The 24,786-nt window shown below is 34.6% G+C and overlaps 1 protein-coding gene across 1 annotated transcript in view; it reads right to left on the bottom strand.

Annotated features, from left to right (window-relative positions):
- LOC136040199 (protein argonaute-2-like) overlaps nt 1-24,786 on the bottom strand; it is a gene marked incomplete in the record, with an annotated part of 142,361 nt that overhangs the window by 38,867 nt on the left and 78,708 nt on the right. Inside the window, 4 exon segments of the mRNA XM_065724351.1 lie at nt 3,720-3,816; nt 6,363-6,537; nt 10,993-11,180; nt 13,700-13,866. Of these exon segments, the coding sequence (XP_065580423.1) occupies nt 3,720-3,816; nt 6,363-6,537; nt 10,993-11,180; nt 13,700-13,866 (627 nt within the window).

Below are 24,786 nucleotides of genomic sequence, written 5' to 3' on the forward strand. Positions count from 1 at the left end.
TCTGATGCCAATTGATTTTGAGGATCCTTCGAAAGCAAATGTTTTCGAATCCGATACGTTTCTCCAGTTGTTGGTTGAAATCCATAATTCATTGGCATACATCAATATAGACAACACATTGCTGTTGAACAGGCGCAATTGTAAACGAAGTGAGTACTTGTTACTTCTCCAAATTCGTGTCAGTCTGTTGAAGGTGCCTGATGCTTGTCCAATCCTTCTCTTGATTTCAAATTTTACATCTCCAGTATTCTCTATCCAGCTTCCTAAGTATTTAAATTCTTGGACCTGTTCAACAGTTTTCATGGAATATTGAAGAGCTAGGGGGAGTCAGATGTGGACATACTTTTTGATTTGTCGACATTGATCGACAATCTGACCTCTCGGGCTTTTTCTGAGATTTCATTGAATAGCAGCTGTAATCAATCTTTGGTGTCTTCTAGCAGTACTATATCATCTACAAAGTCAAGATCAGCAAGTTGCTTGCTGTTGACGTTTACTCCACGTTTGGCTGACGTTTGGTTGTTGACGCCCATAGAATGTCTAAGTGTTTAGTCCATTACTATTGTAAATAAAAGCGGCGATAATATACATCCTTGTTTGACACCAGTCATGATTTTGAAGTATCTTGTAACTCAGTTTTCTGTTCGTATACAGCATTCTGTTTCTTTGTACAGAGCCATAATCAATTCTGCTATCTTGGAGGGTATTCCATAGTGTTTCAGGATTTTCCATAAGATTTCTCAGTCAACCGAATCAAAGGTCTTTTCAAATTTTTATTCCATGCAACGTGCAACGTTTTATTCCATTCCTTTGAGTCTTCAACCAGCATTCTCAGTGTAAGAATTAGGTCTTCACATGATCTTACAGGTCGGAAGCCATGTTATTCATCACAAAGATGCTGGTCCAGTTTCTGCTGTAGGCGCTGTAGTATTATAATTGACATAAGTTTACTAGGTATCGACATTATGTTAATGCCTCTCGACTTGTCACAAACAAGCGCGTCACCTTTTTTGAAGAGCTTAGTAATGAATCCTTTCTTCCAATCACTGGGCACTTTCTGGTCACTCCATATCTGAGTTAGCAGCTCAACCCTACCTGTCTTGCAATTGCGGACTGAAGTTTTCAGCATCTCAGATGTAATGCATCTAGTCCTGGTATTCTTCCGTTCTTCAGCTTTCTAACGGTGGTTATGATTTCTTCTGGAGTTGGTGGCTCTTCATTTACATCAAGACTTCAAAGGGTCTGTCAAAAGGCTCCATTCTCGTCCTTTACTAAATTAATCCTGTTGGGTTCGACTCCAGTCATCTCACTGGTTAATCTATAGACTGTTATCGAGTCTCCCTTCTTTGCTACTTCTTCCACCAAAGCTGCTTTGTGTTTAATAAATTGCCTCTCGTGGGCCCGGGCACTCTTTTTTACTTATTTGTCTATTTCTCTATATGAGTCTTGCAGAAAAATAAATTCAGATGCGTCTGAGGCCGACAGAATGGAAAGTTTGGCTGATTTTCTTGTATCAATTAATTTTCAGGTTCGTTCGGAGATCTATCTTCCTTTCTTTTTCTTCCTATAGCCTAATTTCTCCTCTGCAACTTCTCTGTACGTGCTTTTCAGTTTCTCTCACATATTTTCGACGTCAGTATTTGGTTCTGATTCCGATTGCTGTGCTTCAAATCTATTTGAAAGTTCTAGTTGGAACATTCGTTTTGTTTCCTTGTCGTTCAGTTTCTCAACGTCGAAGAGTTTGAGTATTGTCGGTGTATTGTTTTTCCCTGTCGCATTTAGCTTTAGATGGATCTTGGCAACCATGAAGCCGTGGTATGATTGTATATCAGCGTCTATATAGCTTCTCATATCGAGTAGACTCTTCCGACAATTGCGTGAGAAAAGGAGGTGATCAATCTAGTCGCGCGTGCGCCCATCTGGTGAAGTCCAGGTATAATTGTGGATGGTCTTGTGTTCAAACAATATGCCTCCTGTGACAAGGTCGTTGTTCAGGGCAAAGTCAACAAGTAGCGCTCCATTTTATTTCGTGTAACCCATTCCATGTTGTCCCATAAATTTTGGACAGTAGCTGTGACAAGATCCTATTTTCGCATGAAAATCACCTACGACACATGTGATATCGTGTCTAGGAATTTCTGCAGCAACACTTTGTATTGTTTCATAAAAGTTGTCTTTCTCTGTTTCATCTGCTTCGTTGGTTGGTACGTAGTAGGCAACGATTGAAAGTTTTCCACGAGCTGACCAGAATCGTATGTAAATATTTCTTTCGTTTACAGGTGTCATTTAGCATCGCTCGCCTAGCTGTGGGTGACATGAGTAAATCTACACCTGCTTGGCGTCTGCTTTCATGTTCCTTGTATACAAGGACGTAGCAATCTTGTAAGGGCTCCATCCCATTGCCAAGCCATCTAGTTTTACTAATAGCTTCTACGTCTATATTGTACTGTATCACTTCTTTCAGTATCTGTTCAGTATTTGAGATCTGGCTTATCGTCCTCACATTCCAAAATTTGAACTTCAGTTGTTGCCTCGTAGTCAAAAATCGAGTCCGGGGGCATACTGAGGTTGTTAGGGAAGTTGTAGTTATATCCAAGGCTAACGTCGACGATTCAGTTTCTGGTTTCTTTTTTACAGGGACAGGTAGCAAGCCTATCACCCAACCCTCTTACTTTCGCAATCAGGCTTGAGACCACATATGGTGGAGCAGGACCCTTAGGAATTCTTACAATTTATTTATACAAACTACCATTAAATCTTGTAAATGTAAGCTACTAAATAGAAGAAAATCAAGAAAATTTAATATCAAGTCCAGGCTGAACCGCAAGACTATCTTGAACTAATAGTACTGTTAAAGAAGTTTGTCAATCTGACTGTTTTATTTTTGAAAAAAAAAACATAATAGAAAAGAGGAAATACATCTCAATAACAGTTTTTAAATGTCCAAAGATTAAATTAAGTGACAAACTTGTATACGGTGTTGTAAAATCAAAGGAATTCACTCTTTTCATTGAAATTGTTGCCAAAGAGTCAATCACCTGTAAGGAAAAATTGAGACTCCTGTATGGATTAAAATTGGGAAATTTAGAAGTTTTGAACAATTGGCTTTAAATTTATTTCTGATTTCCATAAAATTAAAGACAGATGAGTAGCAGGAATTCCTATTGGAAACCTAGCTGCCCAACATTAAAATTTGTTCTGTTGGATTTAAATGAAATTTTGCAGTCCTAAATAAGAAGGGGCTCAATTTAACTAGGGTTCAGTTGCACGGAGCCGCGAGAATCCAGTGCTGAAAGAGACACAGAAAGAAAGGTAGAGAGACAAAGAGAGAGAGAAAAAAGAGAGTTTGTGAGGGGGAGACAACGACTTTCGCTTCCCACAACTATACGTATTACTTTTATTGTTGGTCAAAATCTTGATAGGGCTTGAATTTTAACAGCGATAGATAATCGGTACACCGTCTTATAGACGCATACTTAACTGGGGAGCGGGATTGACATCCAATAACAGTTACGGGCACTACTAATAAACAATATTTTTGATACAGTTAAGTTTTACATTCGTTTGATTGTAAGTGTTGGTGGTAAATAGTAGGTGAGATCAATAGTAGATGGGGTAAATATAGGTGGTAGGTGGAATCAGTTTTGGAAAGAAAATTAGTTCTTACCATTGAGAGGAGGGGAGGTGGGACTATTAAAGAAGAAAAATGATATGCTTACAGCAGCAATTGGTGGCTTAGGATTGTCAGATCGAAATTCTGGGCCCGGATGTGATACATCAGCACCAAAGATCATCACTGGCTCCTTCATATTTGGCCTGTCAAAAGAATGTATTAGGAATAAAGAGAAAACTAGTAACAATATAAAATATGTAACATAAAAAAAATACCCAATGAAAATCACAAGGCGTTACCAACGCCAGGTTGGGAGGGAAAATTTTCGAAAACTATTTGTTTATGCCTGCATAGCTCAAACACCACGAACTTGAACTGTTTCCACGAATAACGCATTACTCACTCAATATAGATACAAGTTTAAGGAGTACTGACCAGTACACAGTAACCTGGCTTAAAAGCATATATATTTTACCGAATGGAATTATAGATTCATTGATACAAATCGCCAAAAATGAGAGGATGTGAGCATTCTAACCCGTAAGATACCCTTCCTTGAAAGTTCAACTGTCTTCCTAATTGTTTGTATAATTGGCCTGTTTTGACAAAGCTAGTAGAACTTTTGAACTAAGTTCATCTTTAGATCCCTACAATTTGACCCTCCTGATTCCAATTTGATCCACAAATCCTTGATATTTGGTATTTGAGCATGTCTAAGTGTAATCTATATGTTTTTATATGCGCTGTGTCTGATGACTTTACGAGTTTAAAATTAGTTCGGTGCGCAAGGTTTACATGGAGGTCTGCAACAATATCATAATTAGCTTACAAAATTTATAAGGAAATGTATAGCTTGAATCAATTTTAAGGGGGCTTATAAGGGTCCTATACGTGACTATAGCCAATTTTTCCTCGAGTCCATGCGATAGGAGAACATGGGCCTGCCAAGTTTGCAAAAGCATACGCGTACTCAGGGGGAGTTAATTTAACAAAAATGAAGCAGATATAACTATAATGGAATGAGACGAAAGAAGGGTATAGCAGTTTTCATTAGTATGTTCAATCGCAATAGGTAAAGGGCATCTAACCTATAAAAATAACGCTGTATTAAAACTGTATTTAATAGTGAAATAGTAATGCTGAAATGCTGAAACACTGAAATCCTAATGATGAAACATTTTAAAACTAAAGATGACTGAAATGAATTTTAAGACTAAATAAAACTGGGTTCAACTGGAAGAGTTAAATGTTAAACAGAATTGCTAATGAGATAATTGTTAATGTTAAAATAACTGAAAAAAGAAATATTAAAATGAGTTAAAATGAATAAAACTAAATGAATTAAAGTGAATTAAAACTAGTGAATTTTAAAACTAAAACTGAAAAAAAACTGATCTTTTGCTGCAGAAATGATTTCCAATACACTTGTAGCAATATTAATGTTTTGTTCCTACGGTAAGTTTATAGCACAGGTTAATAGTTTCTCAGGATTTTTATTAATTTCGGCTGTTTTTTTTTCGATTTGGTTTTTATTTGTTTGGTTTGAAATGAAAACACCTATAAAACCTATAAAAACGAAGCTGTATTAAAACTTAACGGAATACTCGAATATTAATGCTGAAATACTGAAATAATGCTGAAATTCTGAAAATATAATCTGGAAATATTTTATAACTTAATTGAACCTTTAAAAGCTAGAGGGGGATCGTTGGCTGCAGAAATAATTTCTAATGCACCCGGAAGGAGAAGTAGTATTATCAATGCCTATTTCTACGAGAAATTGTAACACAGATTGATATTTATTGATTTTTTCTTTTCTTGTTTATTTGGCATTTATTTATTTATCAAAATTTTAGGCTTTAGATAATAGTCTACCCTATAGTGTGAATTTCTGCATATATCCCAGCAAGGATCTTTTCATATGGACTGACATTAAGCCTGTGGCCCATTCTTCTGGCTTCACGAATCAAGTATTACCAAAAGTATTACCAAACAATTAGTATTACCAAACAGCTCATTTATCCACTATCAAAAGCCAGGGTACGCTGATGAAAAATCGCATTTCAATATCTTAGCATACTTAAGACTTCTTCTTCAAAAAAAAACGTTTAGAATTTTTTATTAATATCAACGTTTCAATTTTATTTAATTATATCAATCTATTTTAGACAAGGAACTGGTCAACATGAAAAGAGAAACGGAAAATGAACACAAAGAAGGTGAAATGGAAATAAAATGAAACATGAAAATAGAAAAGATGGAAAACAAGCATCAAATGAAGAAAAACGCCGTGCTTAAATTTTTCCTCAAAAGAATAAATTTATAAGATATAACATTAGTTTTTCTGTGAATCTGAAATATACATAAAGATGTTACAGTCGTAATTTATTTTTGGGTAAAACATTTATTTATCTACCGTATCAAATAAAAAAGAAGAAAAACAAAAGCTTTTTTTCGTAACAACGCATGTTTAAGGCAAAAATTTTCTTTTTTGAGTAAAAGATAATATAGTAACAAGGTATTTTCCTGGCCAAACAACTGTTTTTCCAGTGTGAAAGAAATTACCATACAGAACGGAAAGGAAATTTTTAAGAAGCAATGATTCTCATAGCTAAATAACTATTTTCTTGTTTGTCTGCGCTTGACAAGCAGGAAAAAATTGCATATAATCTGTGTATCTTCCAGTCCAATCATCTGTTTCTTGAATCTAAGAAAAAACAATATAAGAAATAAAAAACAACAAACTTACAAGCTCATTTCATGTCTAAGATTGATGCTTAAATTGGTGTTTGTACCACCAAGTTTTGAATTAACTTTCAATAGAATGTTAGCAATAGTGGAGTCGTCACATTTCATTACGTTCTGCCTAGTTATACACTGCGTTCCAATTGATAACTCAAGGTCACCGATGAATTTGATATCCCCTGAATAAAGTAAAGAAAATTTTAAGGAAGCAGTAATATTGAAACCGTAAAGGAAAAACTTTTACAAAAGTAATAATAATAAAGGAATAAATTAACAATAATAGAAGGATAGAAAAAACCAGCAAGATTTGTTTATAATTATTTAGTTATAATGGAATGAGAATTTTTGAGTACTTTATAGTGATATAATGTAAATAGATGATAGTAACTTCACGATGCAGGCTTAAACAGCGATGCAGACTGTTCTTATTTTCAGCACCATAACAGGGAAGGTGGTATTATACCTGTTCAGTATTACTGTGTTGATAAGTCCTGTGGCAGCCATATCCTTATTGCACATGAATGAAAAGTGCCTGTTAAATAAAAATAAGTTCCATACAACCCGTCATATGACAAAATTAGGAACGATGCTTAAATATATGTTCGTGTGACTGAGTTTTGAATTGATTTTTAGAAATACTCTTTCCTAGCTATGGACGTTGTTGTTCATTGAAAAGTTCTAATTGCCTATAAATTCTATTAAATGAAAACAAAAAGTTTTTTCACTGATAGTGAAGAGCAATAGTCAAATTTAAAAAGAAAGTACTATTATAACAAAGTTTTAAAAACTTAAAACCAATCCTGAAATCGTTCCCTATATGAAGGAGGTTACCACCTTTTCAATCCCTCGCTTGATACCTTAGGGTGTCTTAATGCCTTAAAAAATTTCATATTCCATTCCAATGGTCTTATAAAAGTTGTAAAAAAAAATGGGACAAAAATTCAAACTTATAGCATAAAGATTGAGGGATCAAGGAAGGGGCAGCCCCCCCATGTACAAAACAATTTATATTTATTCTAAGTTTTAAAGTTGCTTATGTTGCTCTGTTTATTTTAAGTTTCAATATTTTTGTGCATTAGGGCAAGGCCTGGGCTAAACAGAAAGCAGGTTGTCCCTGGTTGGGGAGGGAAGATACCGTAAGGAAAGTCTTAGAAATTGACGTTTCAAACTAACATCATTTTCTTCTAATTTTTCCACAACTGGAGCACTTAACTCTTCTGCATATTTGTAAGATCCTTCTTGTATTAACGCATTCTGCATAACCTTCCGCGTTAGTATTTCCCTGTTCTTATATTTTTAATTGTTATTTATAATTACTTGTTGAATTCCTGAACATCCATTTATCTAGATCAAATTATATTTAATAAAAAAATATTATTATGCAATAGCATTTGAAAATTCTTTTTCATAAAAAGCACCAATTATAAACTCACCCGGTTTATAGGATAATTCATGCGAGAAGTCGGTGTTTAACTTTAGCAATTTGAATTATCTCAGCTGTATAGTTTAGAAGATAGCCTTTATCAAAAACACTTTTTCTTATTAATTCTAGCCCAATCACCTACATTAAATTTATGTTTCATTGTTTGAGGTTCTATGTCTGAAAACACATTGTTATACACATTTACTTTTCTACTAGCTTTTAACGGTTTAATTTTGATTGATCTCTAATATGAATTATTGTAATTGTCAATAAATGATGGCAATACATCTATTGTGTTAAAATTTGAGATTGTTAATTGATTTACAATAATAAAAAATCCATACGCATGTTGAGCCTCGATTTTTAGAGGCATCAATGCCGTACATTTATTTTGAAAAGGGGTAGGTGATTGCGTTTTCAGCCTTTTTGTGATGAAAAAAACAATCCTAGTCAAAAAGGACCAAAAACTAGTATGCGAAAATTCTTAGATATTTAGTTGATTTAGAATTACCCAAAATCTCTACATATGTTTAGCCTTGGGTTTCAGAGTAAGTAATGTCGTTGAGTAGCACATTCTTTTTTAAGAGGTGCAGGTACTCCTACAAAATAAACGGTTATTATAGATATTTATTTTAGCCAAAAAGAGTGTCCCCCAGTAAAGTTGTGTTTTCAGATATTTTGTGGTGCGAAACAGCACTTCTAGCCAAAAGGAGACTAAAATGTTATTTTGTTAAAAGTCTGAGATAGTTATTTGATTGAGAATTACTGAAAATCTATACGCGTATTGAGCCTCGAGTCTTAGAGGCAGTAATGCCGTAGGGTAGAGAATTCGTCTTTAAAAGTTGCAGGTAGTCCTACAATATAAGCGATTAACATAGACATTTATTTTAGCCGAGAAGACTGCCCCATAGAAAAGCGGAGTTTTCAGCCATTTTGCGATGCAAAACAACAATTCTAGCCAAAGAAGTCTATAGTGCTATTACGCAAAAATTATGGTATACTTTATTGATTCAAAAATCTATACTCATATTAAACCTCGGGTTTCGGCAGCAGTAATGCCTTACGGTGGCGCATTCGTTTTTAAAAGTGTAGGTAGTCCTACTAAATAAATTGTTAACATATATATTTATTTTAGCCAAAAAGACTGTCCTACAGCAAAGCGGTGTTTCAGTCACTTTGGTGTACAAAACAACAATTCTAGCCAAAACAAATCCAACAAGCCATTGCTTGAAAACGCCGAAATAGTCAATTGATTCAAAAATGTATAGGCATATTGAGCCTCGAATTTCAGAGGCAGTATTCCATGAGGTAGTGTATTAATTTTTGTAAGGTATAAGTTTGAGAACTTAAAAAAAGTAGTTAAAGGCAGTTTGAAAATTCTCAGATAGTTAATTTATTTAGAATTATCAAAAATCTATACGCACTTTGAGTTTCGCAAATCAGAGGCAGCAATGCCACAGGGTAGCACATTTGTTTTTAAAAATTTCAAGAATTCTTACAAAATTAACGGCTAACATAGACATTTATTCAAGCAAAAACTCTCACACAGCACACACGCATCCCTGATCTTCTTTTCATCAAAAAATGCACTATTCTTTTTTTTACTTAAGGGAGATTTGTAAAACATGAACTAAAGCGTAAATAAAAATTAGCTTTAACAACAACCCTCACCCTCTTGAATTGCTTGCTAGGGTGTGCTAGCCACATATTGTCATGCTGACGTGAAATATGCATAGTCTTGGCTCAAAGAAACGTAGCTTTCTTGCTAAAACCTTTCAGAAAAAAGGATATAAAAATGTGTCTCTCTTTCCGGCTGATGAGGCCGATAGAGCAATAAAAAAGTAGCATTTTTATTAAGTCCTGTCAGAAATACCGCTGAATATGCCTTAAATATATATCTAATAACACCCCACCCTGGAAATGGTTGCTAGGCTTTCCTTATTTCTTAAGTTCATGTTTTTTTTCTTATATTTTATCCTTTTTAAGCTCTTTTTACATTTTGTTTTTCGTTTGTTGTATTTTAATGACTATTTCTGTGTTTGAATAATGCTCGTAACTTTGTTTAAAAAAAAAAAAATAATAAAAGTTGTATGTACAAAAGCCTTGATTCTTTAGGTTACCTATTCCAGGAAGAAACTTCAATACGTAATCATTTATGCAATGAAATATCTAAGGCCAATGCTATGTAACCTCTCATTGATTGAATAGCTGCATCAACCTGTCCAGGTCACTTCAGAAAATTAATAGTTATCTAATATACAGGTGTATCTTATATACCAAAAATCAATAGCATAGGGATACTTGAGCTCTCATGTGAAAAGGGATAGAAACATGTGAACCATTTAATCGTTTTAGTATGCGGGAACAGAGAACTCTCCTTGCTTGCAATATGTTATCGTATAGAAACTATTAACCAAATCAAAGTATTATTAATAGTTTGGTGGTCCAGACGGTTAAGGTTCATGTCTGAGCATTGGGGAAATGCCTGGTCTTATATTCGAATCCTAATGCAGACAAGACTCTTTAGATTATAAAGTTTCCCTGAGAAAAAACGTCATAATAGAAAATGATATCCCGAAAGAAAAATCTCTTAAAGCATTATGTAGCAAGCGTTTGTGAAACGTCATTCCCAGGGGTCCTGAAGAAACAAGTCATCTGTGAATGCGTCATCCTTAACATAAATAAACATTCCCGATTACATAAGAACTAAAGAAAACATGAAAGGTCTTGAGTAAGGTCTTGAAATGTCTTGAAACGTCTTGAAAAACGTCTTGAAGAGAAAAGGTTTAAAAAACGTCTCGAATTTTTCAACGGCCTTGAAAAACGTCTTGAAGAAAAATGTCGTAAAAATGTCTTGAAAAGTCTTGAAACGTCTTGAAAAGCATCTTGAAAATGCCTTAATAAGAGTTCCTTGCTTGACTAGTGGACTCTAACACGTCCTATTACTTAATAATAAAAAAGAATGATGTAGCAACCAAACCTATATTTCTGGTTCCTGATTTAGGATTTCGCCAATGAAAAGGCTATGGGCTTAACATCAAAATCATGTAACCATATGCATTCCCAGACCACTTTCTTTCCTCAGCAGCCACTAAAAATGAGGTAAAATCGGGAACGCCAGTCAAAGGTAGCCACAAACTACCACCCTAAATTATTCTCACGAGAGAAAAAAGAAAAAACTGAAAATCAGTTAAAAACATTTTATACTCACGGTAAATATCATCTCCCTTTTTCGATATAATAACAAAGACAAAATTCAACTTTGGATTCATTTTCTGATATTTACGGAGATCAGCTTCAACATCTCTATATACATTTCTGCACTGACCAGTAAAGCATTTGTCATTTACATACATATCATATGACCTTGCCATTCTTTCAAGCTTATCAAAAAACCGCCTAAAAGAAAATTCTTGGTGTTAAAGCAAACCAAATAAGTACCAAAAATTCTGGAATGCCCTACATAAATCTTAGGCAAGGGGTTTCTCAATTGGGAGAGAAAATTAGCAGTATTTCTTATATCAGTTTATTGAAAATATTTCCCAAACATTTCTAAGAGAATATTCATGGAGGGTTAATGGATAATGTGCTACTTTTCCTCACCTGGCTACCTTTACGACAGAAAATATTTTGCAAAGTTCAAACAAAAACATTAGGAGCTTGAACAAAGAATAAAAAGAAAGAAGAGATTAGCTTAGTAAGCCTAAGAAATATTAGTTTAAAAAACGAAATTATCTTCATAAATAAATTTTATCATTGTAGCGTTTCGAAATGAACTTACATAAACTCTAAAAGAAAATTACTTACGACTCAAAACTTCTCATTTTTGTTGCTCGCTTAAAACTTAGAACTGAAGAGCGCATCAGAAGAAATAATTCTGTTTCTGTTTCAAAACATAATTACGTCTTAAAATATAACAGAAAACGTTTGAAAGCCAATTATCAAAGTCAACACTCCAGCGTTGTCTATAATGAAAAGCCATGAGGATTCCAACTACTATTTTTTAATCATTTACTTTTTCACCGTGTTTCGTCGGTGCAACCTGGGGAGTGGCTATTGGGTTGGAGACTTGGAGTTCCAGTGACCTTTTTAATAGTCAAAAATTAATTAAAGGACACCATCCCCGTCCCATACTCTTTTATCATCTCCCTAGAGACTTGCTCAGAATTTTGAAATTGATGGTTTAGTTCAAAAAGTCAAATGGCTATGCTTCCGGAGATGACATGGCACTCCCAGAGGAAGGACCGTATATTTTGCAGATTGCTCATTATTTACATTAGGGTTTTTGTTTCGGGAAATTGAAACATTTTTGATACTAGGTCTTCATAAGGGCTAAGGGTAATAAAATAAACTTTCAATAAATTTTAAAGGCGTTGCCAACAAATTATGTGTATGCTGACTCTAAAATGGACGTACCAGCAATATTTCAGAAAAGGCTCAGGGCATTGCAAAACTTTCAGGGTATTTTGAAGAGGATATTATAAAGTGGTAGGAGAGCAGCCAATCCCTTTTGCCCTTTTTATATATACCCTCTCTCAACACTGGCATAACTTTTGGGATTGTCATAGGGGGCTACAGTAGGAGTATTCTCTTTTTAGATACTCCCCTCTCAACACTGACGAAACATAAGAAAGGACACGGTTGAAAATAATAATTTCTTCTTATTAAAACAAAAAATAATCTATGCCTCTGGGGATGACATAACCTTCCTCTCCTACCCAATTGTAAAAGGTTTTGAGCTATGCAATTTGACTGTTGTTTATATGTGGGATATCATGAAAAGAGAAATCACCAATGCAACAGCATAAACACAAAAAAAAAGAAAAAAAAAGAGAGACAGAAGGAGAAAAGGAAGACTGTTTTCCTAAATTAGTGATTAATATAGAACAGCACTTGAATGAGGCCTTAACCCTACTCATCCATACAATCACATAGGTCAAACAGCATAGCCATACACAATCAACCATAAAGAATAATCCATGGACAGGCAGTCATGTCGTCAATAAGTATAAGTCGTCATTTACCAAACAATAGAAAAAATAATAAAGACAAATAATTGTCTTTATGTTACCAGATGTTGACTCCTGATATGTTATCAGGAAAGCAGAGCATTTTTGATCATAGGTCTCCAAAAAGGCTCAGGGTATAAAACTAAAATTTTCAGGATATATTGACAGGAACACTGAAAAAAAAAGTCAAATCAGACCATCAGCATGCTGGTGGTTAAAAAGGCATATCAGCAAGATATAAAAACGATTGAGAATAATTTGCTGAATGTTTTGGAGCATTTAAAGAAGAATGCTGAAAAGTAATCAAAAGGCAAACAGTCCCCATCCCGTCTTTACATGCCCTCTCCACATTTTAACATGAAACAAACAGTTGAAATAATTATTTATATAAAAACAAACAAAAGATTCAATACCTGTGTCCTGCAGAGACTATGTAGCCACGAAGCCCCAGGGCAAGGGTTGTAAACTTCATCTGGTATTCTTGAAAGATTTTATAATGGCTCTACTGGTAAACTTTGTAGATTGTTTTAGCGTGACTAGTTCAATAGTTTGAACTGAACCCTAAAAGCTACTAGCTTTCATTGACTTCCGCAAGTGTCCCGGATTTTACTTCCAAGTAAAATACTCGTCTTCTCATAACTGTCTGTCTGACCCCTTTAAACAAATTACAAATATTTGATGGAAAATTAAACCAGCTCTCAAACGAAGTCCTTAATGAAGTATCATTCATTCATTTATTTCAATCACACACAACTCTTTGCTGAGTGAAGACACTAGGTAGTTTTTGCTTGACAGTATTTTTCGAATTTGATTAAACGTTGTTTCAATTTATTAAATTCTACTAACTGTGTTTTATTTTTCCAAAAGTTTTTAGGCTCGTTCATAAAAATGAGAAGAAAGCAGTCAAACCTCTTATTATCATCCCTAGTGCCTGAGACGTCCAAAACACCCCACGATTCAAGAGCAGCAGGATACAAAAATTTTTTGTTTCGCATGTCCCATTTTCCATCTTTTGGAATCTCTTGCTGGTTATTTCCAAATTTTACCACAGGAGCATCAAGAATTCGGCCATCAACCTGGAACCAAAAAAAGGTTTGATTTTCCTCAAGGAGAAAATGATATTATTTTACGATATGTTAATCGCCTGTAACAGCCATCCTTTCACTTAATTGACAGCAATTTTATGTACATATAAGGCGTCTGAAAGTTTCTTAGGAATACTTGGTATACAGATGTTTACAAACAGGCAACGTTTTTTTAAAAGCCTAGACATGAAGACAAGCAAGTATAACTCATTGTAGAGATTAACAGAAATCATGAAATAGTTCCAGCTCCAAACTGTTTTATGTACTGGATACATAAGAATTATGTCATAGTTTCAATGGTTTTTTAGATTTCTTTTCTCTGTTTATAAAAATAATATATTAAAACTGTGACATAACATATGGAAAAATTAAACTTTTGGAAATGAATCAATAGACTTTCTTATATGTAAAGAATCCTGATCTGTTCAATTACCCGTTAGCTGTGAGAATATTTCGGTTTATTCCGAAGTGAATTCAAGCGTCATAGAGGTAAAGTCAGACCCAAACTGTTTCAGACGGTTCGTGGTGGTGCGATTCAAGTGAAGCGACTCAGTGCTCACAGAAACACTAAGGAACAGAGTCTTCATAACAAAAGACATATCACAGAACTGATTTCGATGGTTATTCCATATTCATAAAACACTTCTAGTTTCAGGTTTCCTAACAAGAGTTGCATGCATGAAAAAAATAACCCAATTTATGAAAAAAGGGGTTAAAACCCATAAAAACATCAAAATAATCTTAGTGGAAAGTACACAAACAGATTCAGCATATCAGAGAACTCTATTTTAGAGGTATCCGAATCTTATTTGCAAAATTTGTTAATTTTATATTTGTTGTCAAAAAAGGTCACGGATACGTTTTTAATTTCCAAGTTTTCATTTTTAATTTTTTTTTTTAATTCTCCCAAGGAGTAATAGTCTCGAGCAAATAATGGAGCCACGCTCTTTTTTCCCCACTGTCATTCAATAGAAATTTTGGGATAATCTTTTTGTTCACCGTAGTTGAAAGATCTATCAAGTATGCTTTTGAGGATGATTTGATACCCTTCCCCCCAGACGCATATGGTATCTGGGGAAAGGGGTCCAAATTATGAGCTTTGCCCATTGTTTACATATAGTATAGGTTATTGGAAAGTATTGAGTCATTTGCGGTGGGGGAAGGAGTTTTATGGTGAGGGTATATGGGAGTAAATTTCAATGGAAAGAGCTATTGCAGGGGAAGGGTGGAGGGTGATCTGGATATCTAGGCACTATTTGAAAAACAATCATTAAAAAGTTTTTTTTACTTAAAGTAAGGAGCCACACTAAAAATTAAAACACTAAGTAAATATTACGTGTGTGAGGAGAGTTGGTATCAAGAAAGGAAGACCTCCCTATCTGAATTCCTTACTCTTTAAACTAAATAGTTTTTTGAATTTTAAAAAAAAAGCTTATTATTCTAATTAAACGGTCCTTGTGTCTCTGGCATCGTTTTTAAATAACTGGAACAAATAGTTAAACTTTAGCGTAAAGACCGAAGTAATGAGGAGGACGTAGCCCCCTTACATAATCAATAATTTATGTTCGTTTTAAGTTTTAAGTAGTGGAGGGGAGCGTACTCCGGCGATAAAATATCCCTTTGATTCCCAGTACTGGAACTTTTTTAAGCTACTGGATATTTGGCAAATGCTTAGTGGGCTATTTTTCTTCGATTTTTTTTTCTTCGAGATATTTTCTTCAAGATTTTTTCTTTGAGATATTATCTTCATGATTTTTTTTCTCTGAGATGTTTATTTTTTTCTTTGAGATGTTTATTCAAGAATTTACATCATTTCCCTTCAATTGGTCCTTTGACAGCTAATTCTGTATCTGAATCTGGATCTAATAGTGATATTACTAGATATTTGGGTCCTTCTTACCACAAATATTTTGTGCTTGAACAAGTAACTGAAACAGAGATTTCTCGGATAGTTTCTAATTTAAATGGATAATCCTCTTCAGGACCTGATTTAGTACCCACTAGAGTAGTCAAATCTATTCTCCCAGTGATAGTGACTCCAAAAACAAAATTAATCAATACGTCATTTGAGCGTTGAGTTTTCACTCAGGCACTGAAGTTAGTGCATATAATTGTCATGCACAAAAGGTGATAGTAAGAGTGATCTTTCAAATTACCGGCCTATTTTTCGTCTTTCTACATTGGCAAAGATTTTTCAAAAACAAATTCCAGTCTCGTTTGGCAGATTTCTTTGCAGCAAAGATATTTTTTCATGAGCACCAGTATGGGTTTCATCCAAAGCTCTCTACTGAACAGGCTTGTAAAGATTTTGAAAGTTTGTTCCATAATATTATACTTGATATTTATGAGATGAGATATTCATTTATTAGTTAAAGAAAACAAATACTATTCGCCATTCGATTGCCAAGAAAGGCAATAAGCTTGGAAGGGCAAGTGAGGTTATCACCCTCAGCTAATTAAAACCACGTTCATATCACGATAATCAATGCAAAAGAAACTCAACTGATGAAGGAAAAAAAGAAAACAAAAAGATGAAAAGACAAGAAGAAGACAGAAAAAAAAATTGGAAAAAAATTAACAGCAAAATTAATCAGGAAAATGCCTAGAATAGAATGACCACCTGGAGCGGACCTCACATCAGAATCACTCACAAGATAAAACAAACTTCTTTTCCCGTCACTTGAAAGCCGGAATACTAAGTACATTTTTCAAACCCTTGGGAAAACATTCCAAACATGGGGACAATAATGGCGAATCACAAAAGATGCCCGAGTGGTACTCTTAATTTATGAGTTAAGTTATCAGCTTTTCTTGTATTATGATCATGACAGTCTCTATTAAAAGTAAAAAGATTTTCAAAAGCAGGGTGAGCAGGCGATTCAAATATTTATAAGAGAAAATTGCGACTCGGTAATCTCGAATTTGGGATACATCCATTAACTTATTCTTTTTAAAATGCTCATGAGCAAGAACCTCATCAGAATCATAAAATTCCGATAATAATTTTACAGCTCTATTCTGAAGTTTTTGTACTCTTTTGAAACATGTTAAAAAATTACTTGCCCATAGAGAGCATCCGCAGCTAATATATGGACAAAATATAGAAAAATAAATCATTTTTAGAATCTTTTTTGGAACTAGATTTTTTAATTTTTCGCATCACCACAAGACCTCTGCGTAAATTTTCAGGTATCGCATTTGAATAGTTTTTCCACGACAGGTTTCATCAATTAAAAACCCCAAATATCTCGTTGTTTCTACTCTTTTTATTACATATCCTCGAACCATGATTTGATCATTTCTAACACTTGTAAAAAGTCTAGAGAATATCACAAGAAAAGTTTTAGAAAAGTTTAGGGTTAACAAATTTTATTGTGAAAAATTTAGATATTCGGAGAGACAACATTATGAATTTTATTATACAAAACATCAAGCGAAGGCTCAGCTAGAAAGAACAAAGTGTCATCTTCAAACAGGAGGACACCAGCCTCCAACAGGTAATGCTTCACTCGATCAATAAAAATAATGAAAAGCAGGGGTCCCAGGATTAACCTTTGTGGGACGCTGCACTCTATTTTTTTTTTTGAAGATAAAATGATCCATTCTGTACTATCTGATACCAATTGTGTAGATATTATGAAAACCACTCAAGGCTTGAACCCATCACCCCAATCGAGTCAAGAGCTTGAATAAGCCCTGAGTGGTCCACCGTATCAAACACTTTTCTCGTATCTAAAAACACAGCTGCAGGTATAAGACCAGCTTCAAATGCATCATTAATCCAATCAACCAATTTTTGAACTGCCATATCTTTAGATAGCCCTTTTCTGAACAAAAATTGGTTTTCCATTAGAATTTTATTCTTTTCAATAGAATAACTTAACTGGACATGTATAGCTTTCTCATATAGCATAGAGAAAAATGGGAGAATAGGTCTCCGATTCGATGGGTAATCCTTTTTCCCTTCTGTATGAAGAAGAACCACTCTTGCAATATTTAGTACTTCCGAGAAGACTCTAAGATCAAACAGTTCGTGTTAACGAACTGTAATAAGGAGCGACCCGGCTCACCGAAACTCTACAAAATGGAATTTTGATAACAATAGTTACATCAAAAAAATCGCAATTTAATGCTGATTTTAAATATATAACTTTCATCAAGATTAGTCGTACCTATCAAAAGTTACGAGCCTGAGAAAATTTACCTCATTTTAGAAAATAGAGGAAAACACCCCCTAAAAGTCATATAATATTAACAAAAATCACACCATCAGATTCAGCGTATTAGATAACCTTATTGTATAAGTTTCAAGTTCCTATCTACAAAAATGTTTTTCCCAGAAGACAAATCACGAATGCGTGCTTATTTGTTTTTTTGTTTGTTTTTTCCCAAGGGGTAATCGTATCGACCCAGTGGTCCTAGAATGACGCGATAGGGCTCATTCTAACGGAAATTAAAAGTTCGAGTGCCCTTTTTAAGTGACCAAAAAACTGGAGGGCACCTAGGCCCCCTCCAACGCTCATTTTTCCCCCGAAGTCACCGGATCAAAATTCTGAGATAGCCAGTTTATTCAGCATAGTCGAAAAACCTAATAACTATGTCTTTGGGGACGACTTACTCCCCCGCAGTCCCCGTGGGAGGGGTTGCAAGTTACTTACTTTGACCTGTGTTTACATATAGTAATGGTTACTGGGAAGTGTACGGACATTTTCAGGGTGAATTTTTGGTTTGGGAGGGAGAGTTGAGGTGGGGGGTACGTGAGAGGATCTTTCCATGGAAAAAATTCTCATGGGGGAAGAGACCTTCAATGAAGGGGGCGCAGGATTTTTTAGCATTATTTAAAAAAAAAAAAAATGAAAAAATAAGTATGAAAAGTTTTTTTCTACTGAAAGTGAGGAGCAGCATTAAAACTTAAAACGAGCAGAAATTATTGCGCATATGAGGGGTTTATCTCCTCGTAATACCTCGAGGTTTCAATTCTTATTCAATTTCAACTATTTATTCTACGGCCTTTGTGGTTTAAGGGTCATTCTTAAGGAATTGGGACAGAATTTAAGCTTTAGTGTAAAGAGCAAGGTATCGACGAGGGGCGAACCCCTTCATATGCGTAATAAAAACATACTAATATAGAAGTTCGTTACATAAGTTAATTTCATAAGTTACGTATAGATTTTACTAATGAAAAAGTTTGTAAAAAATTGAAAGTTCTAGTTGCCTTTTTAAGTAATCAAAAAATTGGCGGGCAACTAGGTCTCCTCCCTCGCTCCTTTTTTCTCAAAATTTTCCAATTAAAACTATGAGAAAGCCATTTAGCAAAAAAAAAAATAATATACAAATTTCGTTTTAATTATGTATGTGCGGAGAGCCTAGATCAAAACATGCATTATTTCAAAAATGTCCAGAAATCAAACAAAGAAAATAAGTTTTTTTTAAATGAAAGTAAGGAGCGGCATTAAAACTTAAAATGAACAGAAATTACTCCGTATATGAAAGGGGCTTTTCCTCTTTCTCTTAACTCTAATTCTTATAACAGTAAAAAACCTTAGCGTAAAGAGCGGGGCGTTGAGGAGGAAAAGCTCCTTTCATATACAGAGTAATTTTCTGTTCGTTTTAAGTTTTAATGTTGCTCCTTACTTTCATTGAATAAAACTTGCTTTTTTGTTTAATCCAGAAAAAGGTTGATGAGGTACGTCAAGACAGGCAAGACACTCGTTTTTGTGGCTTTTATGAGTTTCGGCGAAAACTCATCCATTCCGCAGAGGTTATGAGTGATTTGAAGCAAATTGTCTTGCTCTTTATGTTTCCGAGTCTCAATTTTCTGTTTTTTCCAGAATTGGCTTGCAATTTCCTGGTTTGAATATTATTCAAAGTTCTAAAATTATTATTTCTAGACCACAAAATAGATTGGTTAGGTTTCTACGAGTCCTTGTCGACAAGAATCTTTCATTTAAGAACCATATTAACCTTCTCCGATTAGAAGTGTCAAGAAACTTAGGTATGATACGTAAACTAAGGTATATTTTTCCTGGATGTATTTTAAAGCTTCTTTATAATTCTCTCATACAGCCGTACATAAATTATTGTTCTATTATTCGGATGAGTACTTTCCCATCCCTTTTAAAACCACTTTCTATTCTTCATGAAAACGCCCGTCAGTTAGTTTCTGATACGAATAGTACGTTATCAAAATCTCTCCCTAGGTTCCGTCTACAGTATTTCCTATCTTGTGCTATTTTTATTCATAAATATCTTCATTGTCAACTTCCCCTCTGTCTTTCGAAATTGTTACAACCCCGAGTTAGTGAAAATCTTCATGGAACTCGTAACTCTCAAGTTTTATTGGTTGTTAGAACTCCAATCGTGAGGTAATATTTTAGCCCTATATACGCATTTAGTAGAGTTTGGAACTTCCTGCCAAAGAATATCAGACTTTGCCACTCCATCGTAGTCTTCAAAAACAATGAAAAATCAAGTAGGTTAAAACTCCCTCTTCTTCCTTTTCTTTTCCTTTTTTTTTTTGTTTTGTTCTTCTTTTTTTTTCATATACATAATATTTGTAATATATATTAGTTGGCCAGTTCAATTCAGTGTAAATAAATAAATAAGAAAAAAAGTTTGATAAAACCATTTGCATTTTTTTTTCTTGTTTGTTATTTTTTATGTCTTTGTTTATTTCCCTTATCTTTTATTATGAATCTTGATAGATATGATTGTAATGTTTTTCTCTACGTTCACACACCATGGAGCCTTTTGTGGTGGTGTTAAAAGAGATGCTTATATTGATTATTTGATATTAACTGAAGTTGAAAGGTAAAAACCTAGTGGACTTTTTCTCCAAATTAACAAATTAGTATTGGTTTTTGCATAGGGAACTTGTGGTCATTCATATCAACACTGGCCCAGACCCCCACTGGTAAACATTTGGAGTGCCCTATGTCTCCCGTTAGGGGCCCTAATGTCAATAGATTTCCTACTAGCAGATTTTTTCCAAAAGAATCATTTACGGTGGAATTTTTCAGAAGGAAATTATGGTCGTTCATGTCCTCACTAGCCCAGAGCCCCTCCAATTGGGCCCCCATGTCTCCCTCTAGGACCCCAAATGTAAATGAATTTCTTGTTTGTGAGATTTTCCACCTATGAATCAATGAGTAAGGGATTTGGATATGTAGCCTATGGTCATCAATATCACCGCCGACCCTAAGCCCCCTTCGTCCAATCTTTGGAGGCCCCATGTCCTCCTCCAGGGCATCCTAAGTCAATAAATTTCATGCTGGTTATATTTTGCCTCAAATGAATCAGCTATTATGGTTTTTCTTAAAACGCATTAGGGTCATTTATGTCCCCACTAACCCTAAAACTACTCCAGTCAACTTACTGAGGGCCCCTTTTTCACCTCCAGGGACCACAATGTCAATAAATTTTATAATAATGAACCTTTGTCTCATGTGAAATTTTTAGTTTGTAATCCCGCCGCTAGGGGATTCGTGGTGGTAGTTTTACCCTTACTAGGAATTTTAGCTCGCAATTCCGCCGCAAAGGGATTCGTAGTGCTACCGTCGCTATACTAGCCCTTCCTGGGGGATTTCCTATGTGACCCCAGACAAATTTTTATTAAATTTGAAAGACAAGTCAGCTGTGCGTTAGCATGGGTGAACCTTTTAAATGAGAAACATCTTTTTATTGCGACTCTTCTATATGTGAAGGGTACTAAAATAACTTAAGCAATTTTTATGAGCCTAATACAACAAATTCAGGTTTGGTGGACTCTAAAATAGACGAAAAAAAATGTGGAAGAATTGAGCAGAAGAATCTTGGTTAATTTAAAGAGAAATTTATGAAGGGCACAAGGAAGGCTGCACAACAAAAGATTCTCTATGTCACTATAAGAAGAGGAACATCAAAATAAGGCACGTAGAAAAGAGAAAAGAAAAGAGGAATGTTTATTTATTTACTTTTAAATCCCACCTCCTTTTAAATCCACCTCCTTTGTTGTGCAGCCAAGGAAGGCTGCACAACAAAAGATTCTCTATGTCACTATAAGAAGAGGAACATCAAAATAAGGCACGTAGAAAAGAGAAAAGAAAAGAGGAATGTTTATTTATTTACTTTTAAATCCCACCTCCGCTCCTCTCAGTGACGACGGACGTTGCAGTGAATATTTTTTGCAACAATCTGGTATCAACTGCAATAACAACAGTGAATTTAGGTTGGGATCTGAAATGTTTATAGACTTTTATTCATAGTTATAGTTTATTGTTAATACGAAGTAGAAATAATTTATTAGTGACGCTGAGTCCTTATCCTATTTATGCATCACTCAAGTTCCTTTTTAAGGCCTTTATATTTTCAGGCACTCCTAAAAAGCGCCGCTCTTTGAGAATTTCACTCAATTCTCCAGCAAAAGAAGAACTTTCAGATATCCAGAGAGCCATTTACAAATTTATCTTATTTTACCAACTTTGCCAATTTTACTTAACCAAGTTTTTATTTTATGGTAATTTCACAACACTGGCCAAACCTACATGACTATTAAAATCAAAAATGAACTTGTAAGAGGGTAGCGTTTGCCCCCTATGGATTTTTGCTAAGAGCTTCTTCCCATATATGAATAGCTAAACCATATACAAACCATAATGATATAGCTAAGAAACAAATATACCATTTTATTCATAGTTCAATGCCTTATTCAATATAACAATAGTATCATTCAGAGGATTTGAGGGTTGATCAATGGATGAATTCTGTACATCATATATATTTTATAAATCAAGATGTTTGTAGACACAGAGGGCTTAGGGGAGGCCATGGGATCGTGGGTGCGGTCAAGGAACCACATATACCAAGTACCAAAATTTTACATCAAATGGTATAAATGTGTACAGTTGTAGTAGTAATTGTACAGTCTAATCACTACTACTAACCACTCATTGCAGCACCAAGCTGCCTGAGATCAATACATTGACAACATATATTGACAACATATATTGACAACATATATTGACAACAATATATTGACAACGATATATTGACAACAAAAAATTCTCTATGTCACTGAAAGAAGAGGAATATCAAAATAAGGCACATAGAAAAGAGAAAAAAAAAGAGGAATTTTTCTACAGAGATATTTTGAGATGAGTGTGAAATTTAGTAGATGAGTAGAGTAGATGAGTAGATGAGTAGATGATATTTAGTAGATGAGTATGAGTATGAAATTTTATGAGCCTAATACAACAAATTCAGGTTTGGTGGACTCTAAAATAGACGAAAAAAAAATCTGGAAGAATTGAGGAGAAGAATCTTGGTTAATATAAAGAGAAATTTATACAGGGCACAAGGAAGATTGCCCAACAAAAGATTCTCTATGTCACTAAAAGAAGAGGGACATCAAAATAAGGCACATAGAAAAGAGGAATTTCTCTACAGAAATATTTTGATATGAATGTGAAATAAGAGAAGAGAAAAAGTGTCCATTCAAGAGAGAACATAAGTGATTTATGTACATACATTAATGTATGGAGGGGAACATCCAAAATCTATCAGATTTTAAACATAAAAAATCAAAACATCCAAAATATGTCATTTTACGGCAAATCTCGTTATTGATTCTCTTACTAAATGTTGTAACATAATCTTATAATAAATCTGTTTTAATATATTAATTTTGCCTTACACCTTCGATAAACCTATGTAATTCCCAGCTTGTATCTTATATTAAGGATAGAAGCAGGGAATTCTCTTCACCAATATATCGGGATCTTCAATATGTACTAAGAAACAACTTTTCTTTGATCCAGATATATGCCACACAGTCAGCAATGCCTAGTTCTGGTAACAAATGAAGTTCCAAACGATCCAATAGGCCAGTCAGAGAGTACTACGGTGTCGTTAACTTGATTTGGAGTATCACGAGGGGTTGGCTTGCAAAAGCAAAAAGATATGATTTTAAAGCATCATCTTAATCAAGAAAATGTCTGAAAATAGTTCAAGAATGAAAATGATTGCCACAGAGCGTCACGAGCCAGTTACAGAGCGCCACGGTGGCGTGAATTATCTTGGAGTGAATTATCTTGGAGTTTCACGATCTAACAATCAAACAGTTCGTGGTAACGAACTGTAGTAAGGAGCGACCCGGCTCAATAGTAAACGAAACTCTAAAAAAGATACATCAAAGGAATCGGATTTTCTTGCTGATTTTAAAAATATAAGTTTCATCAAATTTAGTCTTTGTCATCAAAAGTTAAGAGCCCGAGAAAATTTACATTATTTTGAAAATTAGGGGAAACACCCCCTAAAAGTCATAGAATCTTAACGAAAATCACACCATCATATTCAGCGTATCAGAAAATCCTATAGCAAAAATTCCAAGCTCCTTTCTACAAAAATGTGGAATTTCGTATTTTTTGCCAGAAGACAGATCACGGGTGCGTGTTTATTTGTTTTTTTTCTTTTCCCAGGGGTCATCGTATCGACCAAGTGTTCCTAAAATGTCGCAAGAGGGCTCATTCTAATGGAAATAAAAAGTTCTAGTGCCCTTTTTAAGTGACCAAAAAAATCGGAGGGCACCTAGGCCCCCTCTAACGCTCAATTTTTTCCCAAATTCAACGGATCAAAATTTTGAGATAGCCATTTTATTCCACATAGTCGAAAACCATAAAAACTATGTCTTTGGGGATGACTTACTCCCCCACAATCCCTGGGGGAGGAGCTGCAAGTTACAAACTTTGACCAGTGTTTACATACAGTAATGGTTATTGGGAAGTGTACAGACGTTTTCAGGGGGGACTCTTTTGGTTTGGGGGGCTGGGTTGAGGGGAGGGGGCTATGTGGGAGGATCTTTCCTTGGAGGAATATATCATGGGGGAAGAGAAACTCAATGAAAATGGCGCAGGATTTTCTAGCATTACTATAAAA

The sequence above is a fragment of the Artemia franciscana genome, chromosome 20, assembly GCF_032884065.1.
Source record: "Artemia franciscana chromosome 20, ASM3288406v1, whole genome shotgun sequence".
In the NCBI taxonomy this organism is placed as follows: domain Eukaryota; kingdom Metazoa; phylum Arthropoda; class Branchiopoda; order Anostraca; family Artemiidae; genus Artemia; species Artemia franciscana.